Source organism: Doryrhamphus excisus, linkage group LG12 (genome assembly GCF_037039965.1).
Source record: "Doryrhamphus excisus strain RoL-2023G ecotype Guam linkage group LG12, RoL_Dexc_Guam_v1.1, whole genome shotgun sequence".
Taxonomy (NCBI): Eukaryota; Metazoa; Chordata; class Actinopteri; order Syngnathiformes; family Syngnathidae; genus Doryrhamphus; species Doryrhamphus excisus.
In genome coordinates this window covers 21116705-21144581 of record NC_136368.1, presented here as the reverse complement: position 1 = coordinate 21144581, position 27877 = coordinate 21116705, and the positions used below count along the sequence as shown (strand labels likewise).

The window sequence follows — 27877 nt, the reverse complement described above, 5'->3', positions numbered from 1 at the left end:
TATGTCTTATTTTCGGTTATTACAGCTACAATATTGGGTAAAACCAAAGTAAAGGGGATTATAGGGCTGTTATTTTATGTCTGGAGGGCTCTAATAATGTTAAAAACTGTATTTATAAGATTATAAACACGTTTACTATGCCTAATATGTCTTATTTTCTGTTATTACGTCTACAATATTGGGTGAAACCAAAGTAAAGGGGATTATAGGTGTGCACGACTCGGGCTGTGTTTACACTGCGTTGTGTTTTACCGCTTGTTAATGCAAGGGAGCGTTTTACGAGGCCCTCTGATATGGTGCAATTAAAGACGTCATGCAATTAAGAACGAGAAGCACGTTTCTTCTTGCTTCAGGCTTGTTTGAACCGTAAACAGACATTATGTCTAATTGTGTAAACAACAAGGGGGTCATAAAAAGTATCTCACATTAATAATGCAATGGGAATTGCCCTGGTGACAACGTCTCCCTTAACCACAAGCAGGGGCGGTACAGTTTGTTGAGGAGTTTGTGTGTGCAGAGGCTGACATGGTGTTGAATAATAAGAAATAATTATACAGAGTTTGTATTTAATTAATTAATTAGTTTTATTTCATGTAAAAAAAAAACTGCACACTTCATCCATTTTCTATGCCGCTTATGCTCACTGGGATCGCAGGAATCCTGGAGCCTATCCCAGCTGTCTTGGGGCGAGAGGCGGAGTCCACCCTGGACTGGTGGCCAGCCAATCCCAGAGCACATATAGACAAACAACCATTCACACTCACATTCATACCTATGGACAATTTGGAGTGGCTAATTAACCTAGCATGTTTTTGGAATGGGACACACACACACACACACACACACACAAAGGTGCCCAAACGGCAATTCAAACCCAGGTCTTCCCAATCTCTTGACTGTGGGGCTTACATGCTAACCACTCATCCACTGTACAGCATTGCAGAGACACTTCTAAAGTACTTGGTCCTTATAAACGGGTCCTGGGGACACATAATACTGTTACAGCATCATCAAAAAGTACATTCTGCAAAATGGGGGCTTTAGGCAAAGACGAGGGAGCTCTACGGGTGGTCTTGCACATTTGCTGGGGGGTGGGCAGGGGCCCAGATTAACCCCGCTGAAACAAATGGCATCTGGGGTAACGAGCAGTTAGTACCCATCTGCCTGTTTCGTCTTCACCCTGCTTCTTATTATGCAGCGTGAAAGGAATGCATCCACAAATAGGATGATGTCACTCTCGTCTGCAGCCTCTTGGTCTCCACCCACCAGACCAGACCTCCTCGGCCAAGACCTCCATCCCATGTCAGGTAAAGGCGAAGAAGGGGAAGAAAGTGGAACGGGCTAAAGAAAAAGCTTGGAGGACGTCACAGACTGGGCTGGACCACATCTGTTAGCAGTTACGTCGACACCAAGGGGAACAAAACTGCAATAACTGCCCCCCCCACCTCCCCCCGCCCACTTGTTTTCCTTGTCATCAAAACCGCGGGGACAAGGGTGTACCCTGGTCCTCAGGTCCATCGGCCTCCATTACCAAACTGTTCCTCTCCTTAGTCACGCCAGCACCCTCTTCTTTTGTTCCTGCAATCTTCCGCCATCAGGGAAGGAGGGAGGGTCGGCGCTTCGGCTGAACCCAGAGCGATGACTGCACTCCATAATGAGGCCACGACTGGGGTTGGAACGACCTAGCGATCCACTTAATCCACATACTTTCAAACAGTCAACGCTCACACGACCGTATGCCTTTGTGGTCCAAGCTTGAAGGGGACACGTCCTAACCGGGAACGTTCAATGTCACAGTTGATCATTCCGTCACATCGCCAGTGCCGTCTGTGGTCTGTGTGGAATCTGGGATGCGGAGGACTGACTCACGCGGGCGGGATGTTGCTCTTCACGTGTTTTCTATTATCACAGCACACTAAATGCCTGGAACAATTGAAAACATTTCATTGTTGTCCAGACGAGAGGGAGGAGAGTGCTCCTTTCACATGAATCAGAACGTACTTTCAACAAAATCCCTCAAATCTGACGCAGGCATCTTTTGAAGTAAACGTGGCAGATTGAATCCAGCTGCCTGGCAAGGTTAATTACACAAGTTAATGACTTCTTTAACTTGATGATTCAAACGAGAAGCTTCACAAGGTTGCTTCAGTGCTGTGGTTGAAGGGGGAACGATGTTTTTAAAATGTCTTCACAAGTCAACTACAGAATGGAATTTTACATCTTGAATGCCCAGGCAGCACAAATCTACAAACCTATAGATGTCGTTAAATAAATGCTGTGTTGTCGATTTAAACCATGCCAAAGTTTCAGATAATGAGGTTTGCACATTTGGAAGTGAGCCCTGAAAGAAGTTTGGGGTGGCTAAAAACGCTGGGTTTCAGAAGGCGTTTGGAACCAATTATTAGCAAAATAAACGAGGAATTACAGTACAGATACTGTACACGCAACAATAAAAGAACATTCTTATTCACCAAGGTCATTGTATTCTCTGGGCATTTCATCGATCCCAAAAGGTTGTCTTAGAAGACAAGAGGACGGAACAGTCCAGACCAGTGATCGATCTCATGCTCCAAGAATAGAGATGATGATTGGTTTTCAACTTAACATGGATTACAGAACGCTTTTTCATTCTGGTAGACAAGAAATAATAAATGTTTTGTTGGCATGAGGTTGGAATCTGGGTGGTTTGGGGGGGTGGGACTAGATAAGACTTCTTCCCATTCCGTTTCGAACATGTGTATGTTTATATGTGCATACGTAGGTATTTTTATTGTGTTGATTTATGTTTGGTTTGTTGTACTTTGGATGATATTTGAAATCAAGAAGAAAAAAAAATCTTCCCAGCATGCTTACAGTCCTTAAATTTTACATCGAATCACCACCGATGCGGTTCGACTTTAGTGCCGTTCTTTTTTTGTGTGAATGTTTGTGCCTTCCAGCACATGATAAGAGTCCTGCCAACCTGTCCGGATCCTTCGCTAAATGGAGACTGCTTTTAAGCAAATCCAAGAGTGAAGAGAGCATGCCACGGGAATGTGAAAACCTAAACCTCCCTCCACGCCGAGCCAAGTCTTACCTCACCCCCATCTTCCCCTGCTGTAATTGCATGAGCAGGGCTACGTTCTGCTTAACATCACTCTATCTGTCTCATCCTCCTCTCTGCCCGAGCTCCATGACTGCATGCGGAGCTGCGGTAATTAGAGTGAGTTGATAAAGACAGAGGACACATCGTCCCCCCATGTTTCCTCCACCTGGGCAGATATTTTTAGCCCACCTTGGATGAGAGAACAGCCTTTGGAATTAACGTCTACTTCAGCAGTGTCCTCTTTGTTCTCCCGCCTGCTGAAGCTCCTTAAGAGGAACGCTCGGCCGTGTGCGCTTTGACTTTGACAACTGCAATTCCCATGATCCATTGCTGGTATTTCTAGGTAAATTAACCACTCCACTCTTGTCACTGCAAATGATGCGGGATAACAGATGGGAATGTGTAGGTGCGCGGACCTTTACCACGCCGGCATGCTGGTTGTCATTTCACACGGCACACACTCCGGTTTTATCTAAGCCTCTTGTCAAAGGTGATGCTGCTTTTCATCTTGAGCGGCACACAGACACACTTCATGCGAGCCGTGCACACGACGCCATTTTCCATTGGAATTGGAAATAAATAGTGTCTAGGCCAGGGGTTGGCAACCGGCGGCTCTGGAGCCACGTGGGGCTCTTAGGCCTCCTTGGTGCGGCTCCCACGCCGAGCTGTGATTTTCTTTTCGCACCAAAGTGGAAAATATGTGCATTTTCAGAAAGAGTTTAAAATATCCATGTCGATACATGTCGCAAGTCCGTGAATGCATCTACACCGCGTTCTGACTTTGATTGCAGGAGCCAATCTGTTCAGTGAGACACGAAAATGACATCATCCCCCCGCAGTAAGCCATCCATCACCATGAATAATGAATAATTAATTAACTTTACACAAATACAGGAGCAGCTCCAGACCATTTGTCTTCGCTGGAAGAGGAGGCAAAATGGCGCTTTTGATGCTAAAGGTTGGCGACCCCATGTTTAGGTCGTGTGTTTCAGTGTTTTCAAGCTTGACAACACAAAATGTTTGCGTGCACTTTTGTTTAGTGTAGTGGGTATGATAACCAAAACGACAACTGCAGACTTCTGCGGAAATCTAAGTCCAATCGGTTTCCTTAATTGGAATCTCCTCGGTCCTCCATCCTCTGTTTAGGCCAAGGGAGCCATTCATACGGCGCCGGTCTTGCCGGTTCCGCCTTCCTCTACCGTCCCCGGTGGCCTGTGCTCACACTGTGCGTTTGTGCCATGGCCCACTTACTTCTACTCTATGTTTTACTGCAATTTCTCTATTAAATGACACGTCTTTATTACGTACACGTATGTCGTTGTTATGACTCCAATACCTGTGCATGGAATCGTGACCACTTCTTCCACAACAGGGCAATCACACGGCACCTTGCCGCAACTGAATACCCTCATACGAGCCAAAGGTACTGTGCTTTCGGTGCTAGGTGGGCCCCGGCATGTTACAATGGGCCTAGTGTTAGTACACCCCAAGTCTAAAACATCAGTGTTTCCTATACGTTCGTTTATTTGCAGCGGGCCACCATAAATAGTTTTAGCACTACATTACGCTCTAAATAACGAACCAGCAGCAACTTCTGCTGGGGGCCCCGCCCACATTTAGAGCGCTCATTATGATACTACATTCACAATCTGACGGGTAACACTGGTATGATTGTATGCTTGAAAATGCTTAATTTAGGCATACAAAAGTACAATTTGCTTACATAAGCATATTTTTGGAGTAATAATAGGCCATATTCAACCACGAAACAGCATGATTTATTGGTGAATATGTTTGAAAAACCACAATGGAGTGAACCCATCACGAACTAAGGACCAAAAAAACAAAAGGTACAACTTTCTCATCATTTGTGGACTTTTTTTTTTTTTTTACAGCACGCACTGAAAATGAATTATCTCGGAAAAAAATCCTCCATTTTGCTTATCATCTACACAGCCCAAATATCTCCAATGACAACCAACATTCACCAGCTCCAGCACACATTAGCGAGGCTTCTGCCGCGACTTGTTAACCTCCTTAAGACAGCTCACTGGTATGCCAGTTCAGGCCCTTCCCACGGCCAGACAACAGGCCATATATTATCAGGGTAATTAGCTGGGGAGAACAGATGCTGCCTCATTAACATTGTGGCTTTTCAGTGGACAAACCCCGGCAGAAGCCAGCCATTCCTGGCAAATCAGGAGCAGGAATAAGGAATCGGGCTTGCATACAATGGTGCATTCTCCGCGGAGGGCAGGCAGACAGTCAAAGGTGGGAGGACGCAATGGAGGGTCAGAGAGAGCGAGAGAGGGGGGGGGGGTGAAGTTGAGTCATTCGTGGCTGCCATCCAAGAGCTGCACTATGTGTTTGTCTTTGCTTTATTACCTCCGCCAAGGAGGCAATGTTTTTACTGTCTTTGTTTGTTTGCTTGTGTGTTAGCAGGATTATGCCAAAAGTACATTGGAACGTGATGGGGCATGGGAGCCATTATGGGAGCCATTACGGGAGCCATTAAACTTTGGTTTGGAGTGGAAATTTGACCCAAAACATGTCTACTTCCTTTAAGTGCAGTTCGTGAAACTGTATTAATCATATAACAATTACTCATATTTGTTGTTCTTGAGCCTAGCTTGAGTCAAAACATCAGTACCACTTTTGTACCAAACATCGGCTTGCCACGTGATCAGACGATGGAAGGCGTGGATGACATAAATAGAAGTCTTCCTATGCCGAGCATATGGATAGCCGTACTTTGATGTCACTGTAATTAAGATTCGTTATTCATGATAGCGCATGCTACATAAGCGCTTGCTGCTACGCCTTGCTAAGCTCAGGAAGAAGACGGCGTTATATCTGTTGGACAAATAGAGCAGCTCTCCTGGCATCACGTTATGTTGCGGCTAACGTATTCAACATCCCTTAGCAACAGCTGCACATGACATTGGAAACGGGTTAGCGTCTGTAATTAATGTGCAAACAGCTAGAACCTTCGCTATTGTCCAGTTCACCTGGGAGGATGTGGCTCTATTTGACTATGTGGTATTGTTTGATAGCCTTTCCAGGGGTCTTGATTATCATGGTGGAAACACCTGCTCCATCATTTCTTACCTAATGTGGTACCTAGTATATGTATGACTGGGGTGCAACAGTATGTACATGGGTTTAATGTGTTTTTTCCACTATTTCCCATTCATGTTTGATTAGATGTCTTCTCCTTAGTTCCCTGGGAAGCTAGGAAACAATAGCCACGTATACATGGACCTAAATATTCATATTCCATTCAGGTTATTTGCTCAAATGAATAGAATGTAACCTTTGTATACACCTCATTCCCAAAGAAAAGTGCCAATCCCAATGAACATATAATGGGATTCCCAGGGGTGGAATATTCCTTTCCCCAATCCGATTGAGGTATCTTGTACCCGCTCAAACGGAAAGTTGTCAGACTGCGTTCTTCTTCTTCTTCTGTTGTTTATTGGCGGTTGGCAAGCAGCTTTGGTGTGCATTAGCGCCATCTGTGGAACAGAATCTAAACCCTTCTATACGCCATTCACAAGTCCACTTTTATTCCAAAAGAAAATACATATCTATATAAAACATGTGCCCAGCTTCATGATCAAATATTAGCAAGATTGAACTTTATCTTTTCCTGTTCCCGGGTGCGTTCTTTCAGCCAATGCTGAGATATGACGTAACACGCAGCTCCAGACGTTCTTCACTTTTAAAAATGGAGGCCGGCAATCGGCACTGGACTGCTAAGGAAAGTTTGTTTTTGATTCAAACTAAATTCCAAGACTGGACGAAGGAAAAACTGGCAATACGGAGTTATTCCAACAAGTGGAAGAAAAACTCCAGGAAGTCGGTATCACGTGATGTTGGTGTTTACGTTTTACTGGGCATGCCCCATTGACTATTCTGGTTGATTATAGCGGCGCATGGAGACACGCGATTGGAATATTCCTTTCCATGGATACCATTGCTTTCAGAAAGGTCATTCGGAAAGATTCCATTCGGAAAGAGAAAAACTCCTCATGTAAACGTGGCTAGTGTGTAACATGCCACCTACAGGACTAGAGTGGAACAGTGCAACCTAGCAAGGTATATGTTTTGTTTTTATCAACCCCTTTTTTAATGAATATGTTTTCTCCAGATAGTATCACTAGCTTACATTATTATGCTCAATATAGCACAATGCCAATGTTTTATATCTCCTCTGTAATTAGACGACAGACAGTCAGTATGAAGGCAAAAGAAATGTGGTTTACTTCCTCTGACTGTGACTCAAGGTCAACAGGGGAGCAAACAACAAAAAGCCAGGTGTTCAACAGCTGTGAGGTCATCAAACACTTGTGTGTGCATGCTCTCCTATTCCCAATGTCGACAAACTAATCGGAAAACACCTCGTAGCTCACCATTTTCCAGCGATCAAAACAAAACAAAACAAAACACCACAGTCTATTGTAATTGACTACTTCTCTCCACAGTCTGACACACATAAGGTGAGCATTATTGGAACACACACACACACACACACGCTGGGTGACTGACCACCCAAACGCTCTGTTTGGACACCATTAGAGCAGCACCCAAGCATCCCCAAACAGTAAGCGTAAAGTGGAGGTGGAGCAGCGCTGATGAAATGTACACAAGCTCAGCCCTTCCTTCTTTTCTTTTCACAGCTGCCCGCTATTCATGTGTCACTGTTTTATACACAGCACGGCCATTTTACCTACAAACTTCCCTTGTTCGGCATAATAATGCATACTGCAACTAACAGTGGTGATTGGTGCCACACTCTGTAACATTTAGTGACATTTTGGGTGACCCTGGAGGGGAAAAAGGGCTAAATGCCTTATAACACGGTGTTAACCTCGGAATGTGTTTCTATTTTGTAAAAGGACTGAATAGTAGTGCATGGATTACAGTGATTGCTGCCACACTCCTTAAACATTTAGTGACATTTACAGCAAACCTGCGGATAACAATGGAAAAACAGACAATAACATGATGTTTAACTACCAGTTGCATGTTTTTCCTTTGTCTTAATCATTCGGAATATGTTTTGGTTTTTAAACTATGGGGACTGATAATAATGAACAAATTACTAGTAACAAGCCACAGTGATTAATGCCACATTCCATACGCATTTAGTGACATTTACAGCAAACCTGCAGATAACAATGGAAAACCAGACACTAACATGATGTTTAACTACCAGTTGCATGTTTTTCCTTTGTCTTAATCATTCGGAATGTGTTTTGGTTTGTAAACTATGAGGACTGGTGGTAGTGAACCAATTACTAGTAACTAGCAACAGTGATTAATGCCACATTCCATACGCATTTAGTGACATTTACAGCAAACCTGCATGAATGCACTACTCTGATAACACGACCTACTAGTTCTATGTTTTTGTGTTGTTATAAATCATTCGGCGTGTGTTTTTATGACATGCGATCACATTTTTAAATCGAAGTTTAAACTTACCTCTGCGTGAGAGAGAGCCAGGGCTAGCAGGAGCACGGCGACACCCCGCAACATCTGGTGGTCGGAGGGGGGGGGCAGATTTAAGCAGCAAGAAATAACATTTAAGCGTTTTTACGTATTCAAAATCGCTTAAAAGTGGTGTAAAAATCAGACGAGTTGAGTCGTCGTCGCTGTTACTTTACCGTTAAGTCGAGAGCGGCTCGGATGGGTGAGGAAGAGAAGTGGACCAGAGAGGAGGTTTCGACGACGGCTTGGAGGAAATTTGAGGAGGTTTGAGGAATTCGAGTTGGTCTTCGGCGTTTTCTCCTCCTCTCCCCCTGAAAGGACCAATGGAAATGTCTCTTTTCCCCTTCTGGGGACACTCACAGAGAAGCAAGCAGAGAAGGGATGTGTGGATGTAAGCGCGCATATACACTACATGACAATTAAATGGGCGTACAGTAAATGATGTATTTTAACATTCATACAAATATTTACATATAAACATCACCATGACACGACATTTGTTATGCCACACTATGTTCGCATGACGTTACATGTTTAAAAGTGAAACAAAATGTTCAGTACAACTCTGGAGCTCCCCTAGTGGTGAGCACGAAATATAACATACCCGTGACGGTTACGGTTAAATGTTTCTGCAAAACTATATATTTAGCGACATGCTGACACACAGAAACTGGTACGTACCATGAAACAACTAAACAAAAGAATTGTAAAACTATAAAAATGTGTTTTGGGTTAAGATTTTTGACAGCCCGCCGCTAATGACAACATAGACATACGATATACATGACGTTTGTTTCCGGGTGCCATTTTGTTAGCTAGCTAATGATGCTAACAAGGACGTTTTTTTTTATTTAAATAAATATACGTTATGAATGGGTGCCGGTACCATTTTGTTAGCTAAGAATGCTATCTAGGACGTTTTTTTATTTAATACATTATGAATGGGTGCGGGTGCCATTTTGTTAGCTAGCTAAGAATGCTAACTAGGACGTTTTTTTATGTAATACATTATGAATGGGTGCCGGTGCCATTTTGTTAGCTAGCTAAGAATGCTAACTAGGACGTTTTTTTATTTGATACATTATGAATGGGTGCGGGTGCCATTTTGTTAGCTAGCTAAGAATGCTAACTAGGACGTTTTTTTATTTGATACATTATGAATGGGTGCCGGTGCCATTTTGTTAGCTAGCTAAGAATGCTAACTAGGACGTTTTTTTATTTAATACATTATGAATGGGTGCGGGTGCCATTTTGTTAGCTAGCTAAGAATGCTAACTAGGATGTTTTTTTATTTGATACATTATGAATGGGTGCCGGTGCCATTTCGTTAGCTAGCTAAGAATGCTAACTAGGACGTTTTTTTATTTAATACATTATGAATGGGTGCCGGTGCCATTTTGTTAGCTAGCTAAGAATGCTAACTAGGACGTTTTTTTATTTAATACATTATGAATGGGTGCCGGTGCCATTTTGTTAGCTAGCTAAGAATGCTAACTAGGACGTTTTTTGATGTAAATACATTGAGAACACAGTTGTCCTACCACACATTTGTAAAGCAGTGCAGCTGTACATTATACACAAACATGACATCTTTGTTTACAGTAGACTATCGCACAAAATAAGTACACTCCTCACGTTAGCAGGAATTTTTATTACAGTGGACTGTACATTCTAAAGATCCTAAACTTGGATAGAGTAGTCAGTGTCCAGCTTTTATTTACTATGCACTAAGAATGACTCAATAGAGATGAGATTAACAAAGTATATAGTGATACAGATCTGGAATCAGATAGCCAGGATCACCAAGGCAATGTTTCTCCTTTGTAGTTCTGAAAGGACCCATGATCCTTCTCGCTCAGTCCACCAATAACAGACAAGAGAGAAGAAATACTCTCCTCAGGACTCAGTGGAGCCTGGAAAACAAAACAACGGATTAGTGTTTAGCTCACATTGACTTCATAGATAATTATTGAGGCTGTCTATTGCCACCAGCTGCTCAGGGGTTTGAGTTCCTCATCTGGTCTGTACCTGAGGACCTCCCATGTCGGTGCGGACCCAGCCTGGGTGTATAGCCATACACAGAATGCCGTCAGACTCCAGATCTACTGCCATGCAGCGGCTCACCATGTTTAGGGCACTCTTGAATGTGGAAGAAACCATTGGTCGGTGTTGAATATCACAATTTTGTTTCGATTATTTATTTGTAAGAAAAACAGCTGATGGTTCTTTGATCATGTCACAATACATAATTCATGTAACTTACATTTGAATGTTAGCACATATGACATGCTGATATCCTCAGGGTTTTCTTATCATTAGACTAGCTGCCAAGTCCCGCCTCTGCCCACCCTGCAAAAAACGTTTTTCTACTACTAAGCTGCCGCACACAAAATGGCAACGATATGTCACAATATGCACTCCTACTACGTTACCGGTGCTACTATTTTTCTGACAAATACACTACATCGTGGTGCTGTTTTAAGCTCATATAAGTCGGAATGGCTTGAAATGTCTCACACAGCTTAATACACACTACAAAGCTAATTTGGTGGAAAAACATAGCCGCCATTAAGCAGAACTTTTTAGCATGGGGCATTAGCAAGACTTAGCATCTAATTGTCCGTAAGTCAATGACCGTTTGTCTAATGCTTATAAAACATTTGAGGATATTTGTATTACAGGTGACCAGTCCAGGGTGTACCCCGCCTCTCGCACGAAGACAGCAGGGATAAGCTCCAGCACCCTCCCTCGACCCTCGTGAGGATAAGCGGTACAAAATGAATGACTGTATTCCAGGTACGCTCACGTCTTTCAAAGCATTTTCAACACAACCTATAGGGGGCACCACAAATGTCATTTACAGCCATGCCAACAAACCTTAGACGCTCTGTGGGGGTACCATTTAAAGTAGTGGGCTCTCTCCCCCCATGTGAGCTGCACAGAGCCCACCAGAGAAGACATGTTAATGACAGCTGCTCTTTGGATGCCCATGCTCTCCGCACCACACGCTCCTCTGGATGCAGCTTGCTTCAGCAGAGGAAGGAAGGCCTGCCATGAGCATAGAGATGAGTGTCTTGTCTCTAGGAAACATCTACCAGACCCCGACTCCACTACAGGCAGATAATCATTACCTTAGTGATCATCAGAGGCGCCACAGCATTGGTGCGGAAGTTCTCAATCATCTTCTCAGCAGTTACAGTGTGGAAGTCGGCCACCAGGTTGATTGCTGCATTGTTTATGAGGCAGTTTAGGCCTTCCTCTTGCACCAGCTCATGGACCTCCTCCACACACTTCTGGATGCTCTCCTGATTCACTACGTCTGGTAGAGGAGCACATCAGAATCAGATCAGAATGGCCTTTATTGTCATTTTACATATAGTAGAATGAAATTGCAGCAGCTCCATTTTCAGTGCAAGACAGTATGACAGTACAAAATATAGAAATTAGAAGAATAAATAATCATAAATAACGAAGGGTCTACATTGTAGAGGACGATTGGTTGCCTTGGTTACATGGTCTTGTTGGGGGAGATGATGGCTCGAGGAAAGAAACAGTTTTTTAGTCTGTTTGTCCGTGCCCTGATACATCTGTGCCGCCTCCCAGATGGGAACGATGTGGAAGAAATCCAGATGCAGAAGCTTGTGTTTGTGTTAATGACAATTTGTGGCATCAAAGATTAATAATCGCTACACAAAGCGGCAATGACTTATGGTCAGCAGTTGCCAAGTCCTGCTGGTTTTGTTGGATGGAGGCCATGTTTTTCAACCAGTCCTTGTCAAATCTTACACACGTGTGCTTGTCAGCGCCCTAAATGTGTGGATCAATAATTTGGCTAAACACCGTAAAGTGACAAAAAGTGTTGTGTACAGTACGTTGAGCTGTGTCAGAAAAATAGTAGCACAGGCACCACCAGGCGTGAAGTGTTGACAAGTTCTCACCCTTTTGTGTGCAGCTCTTCAGGCAAAGAACATAAACAAATATGCGAAAACTAATGCAAATACAAACAAAATCTGATAAGGGGGCTGCACGGCGGTCGAGTGGTTAGCGCGCAGACCTCATAGCCAGGAGACCTGAGTTCAATTCCACCCTCAGCCAGTACCTTGCTTGGTACTCCGGTTTCCTCCCACATTCCAAAAACATGCTAGGTTAATTATCCACTCCAAATTGTCCATAGGTATGAATGTGAGTGTGAATGGTTGTTTGTCTATATGTGCCCTGGGATTGGCTGGCCACCAGTCCAGGGTTGACCCCGCCTCTCGCCCCAAGACAGCTGGGATAGGCTCCAAGCGGTAGAAAATGAATGAAGGAATGAATCAAACTAAAGTAAAATATATAGGCCTCTACTTTAAAATACAATCAAACATACACAAAAACCCACAAAACAGATCTTAACTTACCCAGGACGACGATGTAAATGTTTGAATGCTTTTCTGCCAGTTCCTTAAGTTTCTATCACAAAAAACAAACAATACAATTTATCGCATTTTACACTCAGAACGTAGAAGTACGTAATCGGATGGCTGGTAACATCGTAACATCGTAAGCTTTGAACGTGACAGCGCAGCTATCGGATACGACATTTGCTTTCCACAGGTAAACGAGTCACCACACTGGAAGTGATATTTTAAGAGCTACCAGCGCGCTGGAGGGGTCTCTGGTCGTGGCTATGATCTTCCCGGGTGAAAATCCTCCGGCGGCCAGACTTTTGACCAACTGCAGTCCCAGACCACGGTTAGCTCCCGTCACCAGCACCGAGCCACACTTTTGGAAACTTGCTTGCGCACTCATCATGTCAGGTTGTGTCAATCTTGTCCTGTTGCTCCACATGCGCCCTCAAGATCCATGCCGGATCCGCCCACAAGTCGCCTATTTGCATAGCTGTCGAGCCCTCCGAGCACGTGTGTAGCAGTTGTGGCTATTCAAGAGTAGGGAACCTATGGCGTGGGAGCCACATGGGACTGATGGCCGCATCTGCATCTCACACATTTCTTAACACGATAAAACAAATCTGCTGACATTTTAAAGCATAACGTTACAGAAATGACGACATTCCAAATATACACGTCTCTTACGCATTTTAATCCATCCTTTTTATACCGCAACGTGAGTGGCCACAGCCCCAACCCCGGGGCACGGAAGAGCGGATCATTATTTTAATTTTAACAACCAGCAGAACAAGAACCAAGAACATGGTAATTTAACGGTGAAGTTGTGAGAGCACTTAAACTGAAAATAGTAAACTCAAATAGTAGAATGTGACTCGTTTCTAGTCTAGGATCCGAACAAACGAGGGACTGTACACTGTAACTTTGCATTTGTCCGACATAATAGACGGATAAAACAACGTAACATTGAAGCGTGGTACAGGCTAGGCATACATACTATCGCCAGGTTTGCAGTTTTGAATTAAGCGTTTAAACCCAACAAATAGGGGCTGGTCATCTTTCCTAATTACAGCGGATTATTTTTTGTCCGTCAAGTGTGAGATTCCTGTGTAAAAGCTGTGAAAAAGCATGACTAGTTTTGTCGTATTAAACTTCCCCGGTTCTGTGCCACCACGGGAAACTTGTGCATAACAAGTTTTGCCCTCAGCTGTAACATCTGTTTCGGAGAACAACGGCTGACATCACTCCTACCCCATGTTATATATAACACGTTAGCACATGTTACGATCATGTTCTATCCAGATGACCGAGTCTGGAAGGAAATGATTGCTTGTATCGGAGTGCCACATCGTGTCAGATAGATTTTACATGAGTTCAATGTAATCCGATTTTTTGATGATATCATTATTGATCATTTCTAGCTGTGATAAGCCATGAACTTGAACCATGAAGTGTTTTTGTCACCTGTAAGGGCTTTACTGTTGATGCAAGCTGCCGGGTAGAAGATGAGTACCAAATCCGACAGTTTGATAATTAGTTCTCTCTGTGCTGCCATGTTCAACAAACAATGTGTCTCTCCTCCAGGCAATCGGTGTCGTGCTCGGAGGCGTGTGTTGTGCCGCCACTGATTTATATTCACGCCTGTGCTTTTGTGCTTTTATGTGCGAGGGATTCACGCGGCAACGAGAAGAGCCAACACAAGCTCTTATCTGCGCCATCGCTTTGCCTTCAGGGCCTTTCCCGCCTTTATTTCCCTTTGTTAGAGGTTTCTGGGATATTCACAAAACCATTGAAAGGGTCAAAGTAGCCTACGTCACAACAAATTTCACTTTTCGTCGGCCGCATATTTTATCTCTTGACTTCCTTAACTCATTCAAGCCCAGACATTTTTCTCAGTATCGGCCATTTTCAAACATGAAAAACATCCAAAGCACAACAAACCAACCAAAACCAACACAAATAAAAATACAAATAAAAATACCTATGTATATATAAACATACACATGTTCGAAAGGGAGTGGGAAGAAGTCAAGACTTATCTAGTCCCGCCCCCCTAACCGCCCAGATTCCAACCTCATCCCAACAAAACATATATTATTCCTTGTCTACACAGAATAAAAACCCCGCATCCAAGCACCCTCACCCAGCTCGAGGCACCCAACTACGTGCCAAGAGCAACCAGTTCATTATTATTAGTCATCCTATCCTACATTTTTGATGATTTTGACAGATTTTTCAAGGCACACAGATCATTATGTGTTTTTGGGCTACATGCACATGGCATTTGCAAAAAGAAAGATTAGAGCCTCATCTGTCATCAGAAAAAAAGTTAACCATGAATCATAATCAGGGCGGCACAGTGGTCGAGTGGTTAGTGCGCAGACCTCACAGCTAGAAGACCAGGGTTCAATTCCACCCTCGGCCATCTCTGTGTGGAGTTTGCATGCGTGGGTTTTCTCCGGGTACTGGGGCGGTCATCTGTCTCAACGGTTGGGTTAAGATGGAAAAATAGAATAGAGGGATGGATGGCAGATCAAATCCGAACAAAATGTCATCAACGACAAAGAGCAAAAAGAGGATCCACATGTTCTCCATGGACTCGATGGACCTCTGGAAAAGTTGGCTTGCTGGAAAGTAGAAAAGGGAATTGCATCACAGCGGCCTCTGCTGGCGCGTGCCTCACATTTCACATCAAATATTCCATTTTCTCAGCAGGGATTATTAACGAGCAGTCCAGGGTGCACCCTGCCTCCTAAGGACAACCGGCATAGAAAATAGAGATGAACCCGCGTTGTGTCTATGTCAGTATGAGAAATACACATTCAAGTACTACGACTATTGGAGGTGCGGCGTGTAGTGTTTGTGTATGCGGAGAAAGGCAACACAAAACGACCACGTGTGATTGTTTTATTATTTTTTTTGACTGCATTTAAAAAGAAGATACTGCCACTACACAATTATCATCAGAAGACTACAAGTTAGTAAAAATGATATTTGTCTTTCTCCTCCAAAGATTAATCATTCCTTCTTACAAACATAACAAGCAATGCAACAGTCATCATATACCTTACCAGTCATATGTCACTTTAATATGTGTAAACAAGTATGGTTTTGCTCTTTGCATTTTTATAGGATGTTAAAGTAGGATTAAGGGTCAGAAAAGGGTCAAAGCTGCCCTGCATGTGCATAGTACGTGTGTTTGATCCTGCTTGTTTGAATTCCAAGATTCACAGAGGTCAATCATGTATATGTTTAAATATATATCTACATATATTTCAAGCTAGAGATTTCCATAAAAGGCACAACAATATGCTTTCAATGAATTGTAACACTTGCCGGTGAATAATGTGGCACCGTTTCTGACATGGTGACATGAAATATATCAGCCAAGTACCTAAAACAACACATTATGTACATTATGACACAATGACATCGGTGCTATGTACACTTGCTCAGACTGTGGTTTAGTATTTGCCTCTTCAACTAAATCAAGTATTTCTCTTCTCCCCACAAGCCAGGTTAAGGATGCTTGTTTTCAGTCATGGCCACCGTTTTCTTTTATTGTCCCGCCTCCCAACAATACTTTGTGCTGACGGGGCAAGATCTTTATCACCCGGACGCCTGTTTGTACAGCGCAAAAAGAGAGCGGATTTGGCCTGAGGTGGCTCTATAGTTCATTCTCTAATAGGGCAAAACGCTTCCAAATGGCACGGCGGTCTACATGACACACAGAGACATTGAAAAGGACATTCAGACGTGCGGTGTTTTCCTCGTGACTTCATATATATAAACATGAGATGGTTGCACGTCACTTGATAGATGCACAGTTGAGGTGTAAAAAGCCGTGTTACAGTGCACACTTGCAACAAAAAAATCCCCGAAAATGTGACCTTTTTTTGAGCTGCGTATAAAAATGGATAGAGTAGGCACTGGTTTGTTTGCGCGGCGTGAACAGAGGCTCTGTTTGAATGAAATGGAAATGAAGTACAGCCAAGACACACAAGTATACTAGACTAGAGGTCTCGGTGTAAAAATGTCTAACCCTCCATCAAATGTGATTAAAACCTTTCGATAAAAAAGATGTTACTTAAAAATGGAACATAGGTTTGTTTTTTTTTATATCAAGTAAAAACATGTCCACCCTGCATTTGAATACCAAGAACACACTTTTTTTTTTTACATATTCGATAGACTATTTCATTATAATTGGTGTTTTTTTTTCCACCCCCACCAAGAAGATTTGTTTATTGAATTAGTAATATTTCCTATGATTATTTGGTTCATTATTATTGTATAGATTTTTTACAAAATGAAGCAAAGACGACCTAAAGGATGGGGCATGCGCCAAGGAGGAAGTCTGAGCGTTCTAATGTGTTACGTATTCCGTTGCCCATATTAGGCATTTTTCCTCAATTGAGGTGAGAGTAAACTACATTTAAGTCCAATGTAAGGCCTCGGCGTGGGGGGGGGGGGGGGGGTCTGCGTGCTATAGGTTTTCTGGAGCGTGCGTAGGCGTACGTGCTCTCCGTCGGCGCGTTGGCGTGGTGCGGCGGCACATGCGTGGGGTCGCCCTCACAGGTTCATACGGTGAGGTCGTCCGACCTGGCCTTACTGCTGGCTTGGCTCAGCCGGCTCAGAGGTCTGCTGTCCTCTATTGACGCCTTCCTGCCCGCCGGGGCCGCGCTCTCCCCCTCGGCGGTGACCGCCCCCTCGACCTCCGCGTCGGCACCCTGCCACTCGCCACCCTCCCCCGCCCCGTCCGCCCGCTGTAATGTCACCCCCGCGGCCTCGGTGGTCTGGGCGTAAGAGGGCAGGCTCTCGTCGTAGGCTTTGGGGATCTCCCCCATGGGCAGCTCCTCCCCCGCCTTCTCCTCCAGCCCGTGGAAGGGCGGCGCCCCCCTTCCGGCCTCCATGCCCACCTCGGCCAGCCGGTAGAGGTGCGTTATGGGAGGAACCTTCTCCTCGTCCAATCGCCTGTAACCTTTGGCCCGCTGCAGAGACGACACGGCCAAGGGGGGGAGGCTCTTCCCCGGGGGCAGGGGGGCAGAGCCCTCACCCTGCGCCGGGGCGGGGGCCGGCTTGCGGAAAACAAAGCGTATCTTCTTGAGGCCCAGGTGGCTGATCTCCACAAAGTTGAGGAAGAGCGAGACGCAAGCGACGGCCAACATGAAGATGATGAAGACAGTTTTCTCTGTAGGACGAGACACAAAGCAGTCCACCGTGTTAGGGCAGGGCCAGCGGCTGCATTTGTACAGCGGCAGGATGCGGAAGCCGTACAGGAAGTACTGGCCCACCACGAAGCCCACCTCAAAGAGCGTCTTGAAAATGATATGACAGATGTAGGTCCTCAGCAAGGTGCCCTCCAGTCGGAACTTCTTGCTTCCTTTGGTGCTGGTCTCCTTGGTGGTGCGGACACTTCCCTGATCGGGGGCCAGCGGCAGCCTCTCCTCGCTCAGCTCCTGCTGCCGGCTAAGTTCGGCCTCCTCGCGCTCCTTCCGCTTCTCCTCCATGTGCACGTGGTGCACGGCGTGGCCCACGTACACCAGAGACGGCGTGGACACGAAGATGATCTGCAGCACCCACAGCCGGATGTGGGAAATGGGGAAGGCCTCGTCGTAGCACACGTTCTCGCAGCCGGGCTGCTGGGTGTTGCACACATAGTCGGATTGCTCGTCGCCCCACACAAACTCCGCCGCCGTGCCCAGGATGAGGATGCGGAAGATGAAAAGCACCGTGAGCCACACCCTGCCGATCACCGTGGAGTGCTCGTTGACTTCCTCTAAAATGTTTCCCAGAAAGCTCCAGTCACCCATGATCGGTCCGTAGCGCTGCAGAATGAAGGGTGGGGTAGGGAGTGATGCGGAGGGTGCAGAAGGCCAGGGAGGGTGGGGTGGGCCGGCCGGCCGAGGGGAGGAGAGGGGTGGGGGGTGGGGGGTAGGGGGGCGACACATGGAGTGTTAAATGTAAGAAAACGTGGAAAAATGGACAAGAGAAAACTTGAAATTGAAAAAAAAATGTAGCATCCGATGATAGCGCTGCTGATTTCCTACAAATCCATCACACGCTGTTCTTTTGGGAATCTACCCAACGACTATACTACTATAGTACTATACTAGACGATACCGAGCTTAGCTTTCAAGGTTCTAATCGAGTTCTTTACAAAATGTACGGTAGAAATTAGCGCGTATCAATCGCAGCGTTCTCGTGAAACAGCGTTAACGGCACAAAACAAGACCAGCAAACTGTTCCATCTACGGGCTCGGCCGTGAAGAAAAACAAACGACAACAACAACAGGAGCTCAAACCAAAAAGCAGCCCCATCTTCCATATGCTAACTTAAATGTAACAAAATGGGCAACTTGCCACAGCTGCGGCTCCCTCGAAGTTGAGTCCTGTCCCGTTCTCTTGGCACCCGGCGGGGGAAAAGTGAACTATTTTCCTGCCCTCTTTCCCACCTAAAGCCCTGTCCTTGTCGCCCCACTGAGCAGATGTGAATGAATCGGCTCTGATGGTTGGTTTTGAGTTTGCTGCAATGTTTAAGCTTGGAGCCAGACGGCCTTTATTTGCCGGGGCGACGTGTGGTGACGCAGAGAAGACAATAGGATCAACAACAGAGCCCGAGCGGGGACGTATGGGGAGCAGGCCTCAGGCTCCCATAGCAGCATGGACGCAGGAACGCCGGGCCACCGGGTCCACCGCGGTCCCGACCGACTTCCTCTCACGTCTAACGTGTCGGTTGGAACATGCTGGACGGAGCTGCCGAGCCTCCGGCTGTGCCGCCGTGCCAAATGTTAGAAGAGAGTTGATGTTCCTCACAGACGAGCTGCTAGCCAGGGGCAAATAGATATGAATCGTGTCACCTGATATTATACACCTGTATTCATTTGAATACAAGTATTGGAATACATGGCAATCATGAATTTATTGTAATAAGGAAGCTCCCTCCATTTTTTTCTATGGTGCCTGTTATACAGAACCCAGTGAAGCGAGATAATGCCCGCATGTGTGGCGGTAACACTTTACAATAAGGTACACAAAATGGCAGTAGTTGATGAGGAATCTAACCCTAACCACTACTCATGAGTTCCTCAGTAACTACTGTATTCTTGCGTACTTCATTGTCAGCTTTGCAGGACACCCTTGCACGCAGGAAGTGTCCCGCCTCTGTTACAACCTATAAAGGCGGAAAATGGCCTTCAGCACAACACGACAGGAGACGCGAGTGTCAACCGAGAAAGGAAACTAAACAGCAAAGCCTGACCGAAGAATAGAATAATGTTTTCTAAACAGTATTGATCACCTGCGTGACTTTTCACACCGTGGAATCTGCGTGTGCGCCATCATATTAGCTGGAATATGAGGAATGTTCATCGTTGCTAGCGCTCCTGCTTCGCCGCTTGGTCAGATATTTGGATCTCACCGGGAGGAAATGTGATGGATGGAAAAAAATGATGGCCGAATGCATTCGCCATGTACCCGTTCACTAGGGTGCATCAAATCTGAATGGGAAATTTTAATTTCATAATATAAATTTGGCTGGCATTTCATTTTTGTCTAATGAACATAAAAATGTCTTCTGCAAAGTTTTGAGGAAATCCGTTGAGATTTAGGGGTGCCACCTCACACATAAACGTTTGTAAAATTTCTAGTCTAATTGCCAAAAAGTTGACCTGGAAATGTTGAGTACAACTTTGTTTTTTTTAATTTTATTTGTATTTGATTGTAAACACAAGGGGCAATAGTAACACATTTAAATAACAATTCATGGCGACCATTCAACTGTTCACCACTTTATTCCACTAAAACAGCCCTAAATAATCGTGTATCGGAAAAATATTTTGTATGTGTTGTTTCTACATATATTGGAACACTTTTAGTACCCAGCCATATCAAAATTCAATAATTGTGTTTTTTGATGCACCCTAACGTTTTCACCTTTCACTGTCAATTATATATTGAGTATATTGCAAAGCAATCAATCAATGAAACTTAACCGTCCTTAATTGATTCATGTATTATTCTATCGGCTGTTGATGAATCCTCCTCACGGTTTCAGCACTCTGCCCATCTTAAGCCCCGCCCATATTGACTCTCCACCAATAGAATTGACATCTCAGTGTGACATCATTGGTGTGCCTGACCCAAGTATGATCCCATTGCTGCATATTCCTAAATACATTCAAACAGACATTTCATTTTAATGTAAATAATCACAAACATTTGACATAAAAAAGTTACGAGTATGTGAGTATATTCCCAGAATCACAAAGGAGTTTGTGATTACCAGGAAGTAGCCAGCCAACATGCGGATCACATGACAGACTCCAGCCAAAGCACATGTTAGCATGTCTTCATAAAGCCGTGATAACAGTTAAAAAAAAGAGCCCAAATCCCTCCCTGTCTTCTAGAGCACGGGCGAGCCCATGCGTTGTTGTGTGCAAGCGCAGCGGCCATGTTTGGACCTCGGCTTGTACCCACCGGGACTCCCTTTAAAGAGCTGCGTGTTGGTATAGAGGACGTTTGGATGCTAAGCCCTACAGTGCGGCGCGTGAATGGAACTAGGATTTTACACAAAGACATGATGTCATGATGCAGGGCGCGGACCCTATTGAGCGCGTGCAGTGAGGCGCGAGGCCAGATTAGACCTCAGAGGCAGGGCACTTACTGGCCGCTGACCAGAATGCTAACACGCTAACAAACATATCGTAGGGCAATCTGCCTGCGGATCCGCAGTGGCCGCGAGCTTCCTGCTGGCAGTAGCCTTTGTAAGACAGGAAGTGACTGGGATCTTACTTGTGGGACGGATTTATTGAGGTCATAAGACGTCACGTGGTTTTGATAGATTACAGGAGGCTACTACACTAATACTGTACGGGGTGAGAAATTGGTGTGGAGGCGCCGCTCCTCCGCATTGAGAAGCTCGAGCATCTGGTCAGGATGCTTCCCGGGCGCCTACCTGGGGAGGTGTTCGGGGTACGTCCGACCGGTAGGAGGATTCAGGGGAATTCGGGACATGTTGGACCTGCAAGCTGACCTGGGATAAGAGAAAGATGGATGGATTTAGTAACCCTAAGCCTTGTTTATTGCGGTTAACTACTTCCAGACCTGAGGATTCCTTATTTACAAACAAAATATTTCCGTATTTAGAGCAAAGAGGACGTGTTTATGACCTTCTAAATACATTTTATAAATAAAGAAATACATAAATCCATTTTACACACGCCGCATAGTTAGCTTTACACGCATATCATCCGACATATTCAACACAATAACCTTCTTGCTTAGCTTCCTTTCCTGGACAGCATACTTCCTGCAGTGGCTATTGTCTCATTCACGTGACATTACTGACACCTAGTGACCAATGTGGAATACTACATATCATCCTAAACGCATATTCCGTTTGTACTTTTATGCATGAATATGCTTAACTAGGCATAACAAAACAGGCCTTATTCAACCATGAATAATAAGGATTTATTTGAAAAACAGTCATTGAGCTGTGAAATCCAAAGCACAAAGTTATTGCTATACATGGAAAAAATGAAATTGCTCTGTATTACATAAAAATAAAAAATATAAAATAAATATGTTTTGAATACATGAATACACCTAATATTTATTTATCTTAATATTTGTGTAATATTAAGATAAATAAAAAAAAAAAAAATAAATAAATGAAATAATAATAATAAATACAAAATAAAATTTATCTTATGCCTGATATTGTAATTATTGTAATCACATTTTTCAGCCATTATAGCAGTAATTATACTACAATATCATTACAATATCATATCTAGGGATGATACTGGCTGATATCAGTGTGGGAAATTGGGAGTTGGACAATATCTGGTTATAGATTTTTGGACAGTGGACATCCCTATCCTCGTATATTAAAATGAACATGCATTTTTCATGCTGCTACTATATAGAAGACATCATTTTATTCGATATAACATTCATGATTCATGTAAATAAACAAGTTCAAATAAGACACGAGACTAATAATTCAATACAATAAGAGCCTTAAAAGAGCTCCCTAAAATTGCTTCTTTTCCCGTTTCCGTATTTTATACCACGATTTTATACCACGACAGCGCAACGCCCATGCAGCCCTTTGGCCAGCGCTAGCTAGCGCGGTGAATTAAGAGTACAAAGATCATCCTTTTGTGCATTTCACCTCGACGAGGACGTGACATCCAGTGTCCGCGTGGCACGCAGCACAGAAAGGAGGTATTCACTGTGAGATTTAGGAGATGCTATCAAGCGTGACCCTGGGGGGCAGCGCTGAGCCCTGTGACACAGACGCAACACTAAGACCTCAATGCTAAGACAAAAAATACGCTTGTTTGCTTAGCATGAAAACATAAGTCCCGTTCATCATTGTGGTCTTTCAGACAAAGCCGTCTATCTCTTTGTACGCCGTCCTCTTTCTTTCTTTTTGTTTGTTTTTTTGCACAACTCATGAGTTTGGAAGCACTTGTTTTGTTGTTTTGGGGGAGATGTCAAGATAGAGGCATGGGATCACCATAGCAGAAAAGTTCTCACCTGCCTTTTGCAGGCAGAACATTCCTCTGTGCTGACCTGTTGGTTCCTTTGTCAGCGTAAGCCTGTTCTTTCCTGTCATAGCGTGGAACCCTCAACGCTAACATGATTTGGTCATTATTTCTCGGCAGTCCTGCAAAGCATGAGCACTATGGAAAATGGATGGATGGATGGATGGATGGATGGATGGATGGAGGACTAAGGGCAACTCTGCTTCCCGCTACAGTTGTGATGTGTAATTAACTTGACTTGCCAAAAGACTTGACACAAGTGAAATAAAAAAAGTAGGGCTCAGATTTAGTACCTTAATTAAGATAAATTGTTGTCATGAGGGTCGCAGGGGTGCTGGAGCCTATCCCAGCTGTCTTCGGGCGAGATGACTGGTGGCCAGCCAATCCCAGGGCACATATAGACAAACAACCATTCACACTCACATTCATACCTACGGACAATTTGGAGTGGCTAATTAACCTAGCATGTTTTTGGAATGTGGGAGGAAACCGGAGTACCCGGAGAAAACCCACGCATGCACGGGGAGAACACGCAAACTCCACACAGAGATGCTCGAGGGTGGAATTGAACTCAGGCCTGCGTGCTAAAAATCTGTAGCCTAATACAACAGAAGGGGTGTCCTGGCTGGTCCACCAATATTATAGACTACTTAAAGTGTATTATTTATGGCAACAAAAGCAGTCCTGATCTGTTTATTACAAGTCAGCGTGCCATGAACATGATTTTGAAATTATTAATTTGACTTCAATTCTTACATAACGTTGCTTTAAGTATTGACTACCTTTACAATGGAACCATCCAAGCCAGTTCAACACATTTCATGACAGGAACGGGTACAAAGTAAACATTTGTCGCCGGCGATTGTGCTGGGAGGTGTAAATAAAGATGGATTGTTGGTTAAGATTACCAAAGTCTGCAGTGTGTTTAAATGCTGAGAAGATTTGGACTGTTTGGAACCATTACCTGCATTTCTTCCTAAAGTTTCCCCTTCCATGTCCTGTTACTGCACCAGAGGGGCGCTTGGTTCTTACACCATTGTCTCCTGCTGGAGTTTTTGGTTTCATTGTTAAATAGTAGAAAGCAGAAGGATTCTATTTTTGATACATTTGAGAATATGGCAGTAAAAGCCATTTGAAGAATCTGCTGTTTCATATAGTTGCTAAAGAAGTCCACAGTGTTGGACAGACACACAGTTCATGAAGCCAATATGAAGACGCTGTCCCTCAACCTGATGTTGCTGTCCATCACTAACTGTTGCTAAGAGAGCAACTCAACCATGAATGAAGACGCGCAAACGCCAGACATCGTGAATTCCCCAATTAAATGATACCCCATGAGGCATTACTAAATTGTCACATTTGGTCTAACGCTGATTTGTATTTCTGTAAATTGTGTATAAGAGGCTACTCTTGTCTTAAACTTTGACCCCTGCAAAGTACACAGCGGAGCGGAAAATTTGAGGCTAATTGCACTGGATCATCTGGCTCCCTCTGGTAGACAGAGGCGGAATTGCAACAGCATACATGATTTTCTATGTCGCTTGCCCTCCAATGAAATGGTTTGTTTAAACAAAATGCATTTTTTTTAAACTCATATTGGTACGTGTTTGTATATTTCTGAAAACAGTGTGTGTGAAGTCACTGTGTGATGAGTTTAATGTTGTTATGTTTATGTAGTTTAATGTTGTCTGACTCTAATGACGTCTTCTAATTTCCAAGCTCGTCTGGAGTTTTTTCCATAGCTCATGATTGGCAGCTTACACGCCGCTGCAGTATATACGTACAAATCCAGTTCATCCGCTGAAACTGTGCAGCTTATACATCGGAAATTTTAGTACTAGCAGAATTTTATGTCTGGTCACCCATCATTTCAAGGATCAGAATTTTCCACCCCTTTCCCAGGAAAGCAGCATAACGAGGCCGGAGGAGAAAGAGCTTGAGAGACGAAGCTTGAATTGTTCTCCCCAAAGACGAAGGAAGTGGAAGGACAACTTCCTCTCTGAGTGAGTCAATGGGACGTTGGAGAGAGGCACAATGGTGTGGAGGGGCTGGGTGGAGGTCAACCAGAGGCGGATGATTGGATTGAAGTCACCCGGGTGTTTCGGGGGGTTGTGGAGTTCACATTGGCTGTTGATGGAGTTACCTGCTTTTCTATCACAGTTGCTGTTCAAACTAAGCCTTGAATCGGGACTTCTTTCCAGGCACCACCAGATAGCAGCAGTGTCCCTGGAAGCCCATGGCGGGATGGACGCTGCACTGAAGGTGCCGTCACACGGCTCATCATAACACATTTATGTCATAATAACCAGTTTGTGGAGGAATCACATTCATTATGTCACGTTATACGACACATGCGTATCGTTCCTCGCCACATCGTGGCTTCGCTCTTACAGTTTTATGGACATATATTAATGACTAAGTCGTGCCGTTTTGTGGTTGGATACGGTCTATTATTGGTCAAATATGCCAAAATGAAGCATTGTGACGTTTCAAAATGGCTAGGAATGAGGAAAAAACAAGAAATATATTCTAGTAGTTGGCTTGACCACAATTGCTGCGTGCGTTCCCGCCCTGCGGAGATCCATAGAACTGGTTCTGTGATCCGACACGGGAAATTTCATTGTGTTACGCAAATTTTGCTCCTAAAGGTCAACGCTTATCCGTAAGTCGACACTTTCATCAAGCCGTCATTCCAGCCTTCCCTGCTGATTGCGCGGCCGCCCCAACTTGTTTCTCCTTCTACGGTCAAACGCTAACAGTCTGGACGGCGTTGAGAAAAAATGGCTCCCCAAATCTCCAGCATCAGCAATGCTTTTAATTGAAATCTTTTGCCGCTGTTTTCATTCCAAAAATGTGCTCGCTTTTGCTTTTAACAGCTTAACAAAATGAAAGCAAACAAAAGTCGGCCAATTGTCCTCTTCCACCATTACAAGGAACGAGCTTATCAAGATGTGGGGGAGGAAGTATGCTCTCTTAATGCCACTTCCACTAATCCCCCCCCCCCTTGTCATGTCACCAGTATGGACGTCCAGCATCCTTGTGAGCAGCCATGGAGAAAGAACGACTGAACAAATGCAGGAAGAAGGATATCTACCAGAAGCTACATGAAGAAAGATGGGGATTTGGTGTGTTCTTTCATTCTTGTGTACGTGTTGTGTGTGTGTGTGTGTGTGTGTGTGTGTAAGAGGACGTGTTTTCATGTGCTGGTCATACGTGGCTAGAAACAAACAAGGAATGAAAGGTGGACATTGTTCCTGACTCAAATGGCAGCTAGCGGGCAACATATGACAAGTCGACATTTCTAATGCCGCCACAGAAAAAAAACCATTAATCTCGATTTTGGAGTGTTTTATGACTTCCTGGTTGTCCAGGGCCATTGTTCACGATGCTCATTAATCTAACACCTTTGCTCCAAGTATGAAGTGATCACTCTAGCCACTGATAACATTGTCTTTAAAGCCAACACGGTCAGAGCCAGCAGGGGACCTACTATGCTTTTTCCACTTTTCTGACCTCCAAATGTAGCGAGAATGCTCTAGTCTCCTGTTAAACCAAGCCAAAGTTCCACATAATGAGCTTTGCACATTTGGAAGTGAGCCCTGAAACGACTTCCTTATGTGGGCATGAGTGGACCAATCACAGCGCAGTGGGTGTACCCAGAGGTGGGACTCGGGTGGAATAAATTAAAACAAACCGTTTTGGAACTACAAGTGGAAAAGGTGTAGATTCTGGAAGATCTATAAGAGCTTTCTGTGCGGCTTATTGCGTGCAGCTGCTCTACAGGAGTCCGCATCTCAATACCAATTTGGTCACATGAGCCCAGCACTAATGTTCAGTAATCTTAAGACACACTTTCTGCAACCCCCAATGCCGAATATCCGAGTTTCTATAGTATTAGTATAGTATTAGTATAATATAGTATTGTCCCTTGAGAAGATAGCGTGTGCTGACTTATGCACCATTCATGCATCTCCACCCCCTTTCCAGTTCTCCCGCCTGGGCCAACCATGTCACTCAGCCCGTGGGGTCAAAGGTCAGCCGGTAAGAATAGCATCCATCCACAAAGAGTGTTTAAAACAACAGATGGATTCCCGAGCGTCAGGAGTCCAAAATACACATCCATCCACCGACCACAATACCATCCTCGGACAATCCTTCACCTGTTCCCATAAAGCTGCGGGATTCTATAACCAGCAAAGAGCTCCACTGGTCATTTACTGTTACAGTGACCACCTCCATTCCTCCATTCCTCCATTCCTCCATTCCTCCGCCTGTCAGCAAACACGTAATAAGAACTCAGCTGTTGGTGAGGAACACGTCTATGGGAACAATGCTGCTTAGCACACATGGATTCATCC

General features: G+C 44.4%; 3 protein-coding genes and 1 long non-coding RNA gene across 12 annotated transcripts in view; 1 reads left to right on the top strand and 3 right to left on the bottom strand.

Moving 5' to 3' along the window:
- fstl1b (follistatin-like 1b) overlaps window positions 1-9120 on the bottom strand; it is a 20270-nt gene extending 11150 nt beyond the window's left edge. Inside the window, exons 1-2 of the mRNA XM_058082635.2 lie at window positions 8755-9120; window positions 8573-8626 (exon numbers count right to left, since the gene is read on the bottom strand). Coding sequence (XP_057938618.2) covers window positions 8573-8626 — 54 coding nt within the window. The 5' untranslated portion in view covers window positions 8755-9120. The remainder of the gene's footprint in view (window positions 1-8572; window positions 8627-8754) is intronic.
- LOC131136112 (uncharacterized) lies at window positions 8483-27877 on the top strand. 6 transcript variants are annotated; one of them, XR_013629622.1, is made up of 6 exons: window positions 8483-8969; window positions 11260-11374; window positions 25401-25522; window positions 25721-25781; window positions 26539-26644; window positions 27507-27877. It is a non-coding gene; the product is annotated as an uncharacterized LOC131136112 (long non-coding RNA). The 6 variants fall into 6 exon arrangements; XR_013629624.1 differs by lacking the exon at window positions 27507-27877 and having other exon boundaries at window positions 25422-25522; window positions 26539-26977; XR_009131692.2 differs by lacking the exon at window positions 27507-27877 and having other exon boundaries at window positions 26539-26977.
- LOC131136108 (C-signal-like) overlaps window positions 10253-27877 on the bottom strand; it is a 33674-nt gene continuing 16049 nt past the window's right edge. For 3 of the 4 annotated variants that reach the window (XM_078795436.1, XM_078795438.1, XM_078795435.1), the window contains 6 exons: window positions 21920-21997; window positions 12976-13027; window positions 11710-11897; window positions 11456-11626; window positions 10607-10717; window positions 10253-10491 (listed from right to left, as the gene is read on the bottom strand). In XM_078795436.1, the coding sequence (XP_078651562.1) occupies window positions 10378-10491; window positions 10607-10717; window positions 11456-11626; window positions 11710-11897; window positions 12976-13027; window positions 21920-21997 (714 nt within the window). In that variant the 3' untranslated portion in view covers window positions 10253-10377. Of the gene's footprint in view, window positions 10492-10606; window positions 10718-11455; window positions 11627-11709; window positions 11898-12975; window positions 13028-13213; window positions 13635-21919; window positions 21998-27877 lie in introns of those variants that run through there. The other variant, XM_078795437.1, reaches the window with a different exon arrangement.
- On the bottom strand, window positions 15870-19462 carry gja8a (gap junction protein alpha 8 paralog a). The gene is made up of 2 exons (XM_078795117.1): window positions 19327-19462; window positions 15870-18791 (listed from the first exon to the last, which is right to left on the bottom strand). Exon 2 carries the CDS (start codon window positions 18774-18776, stop codon window positions 17544-17546), a length of 1233 nt encoding a protein of 410 aa, XP_078651243.1. The 5' UTR covers window positions 18777-18791; window positions 19327-19462; the 3' UTR covers window positions 15870-17543.

Coding starts and splice junctions, on each gene's coding strand:
- gja8a (XM_078795117.1), bottom strand. CDS start 18,776: ATGGGTGACTGGAGCTTTCTGGGAAACATTTTAGAGGAAGTCAACGAG.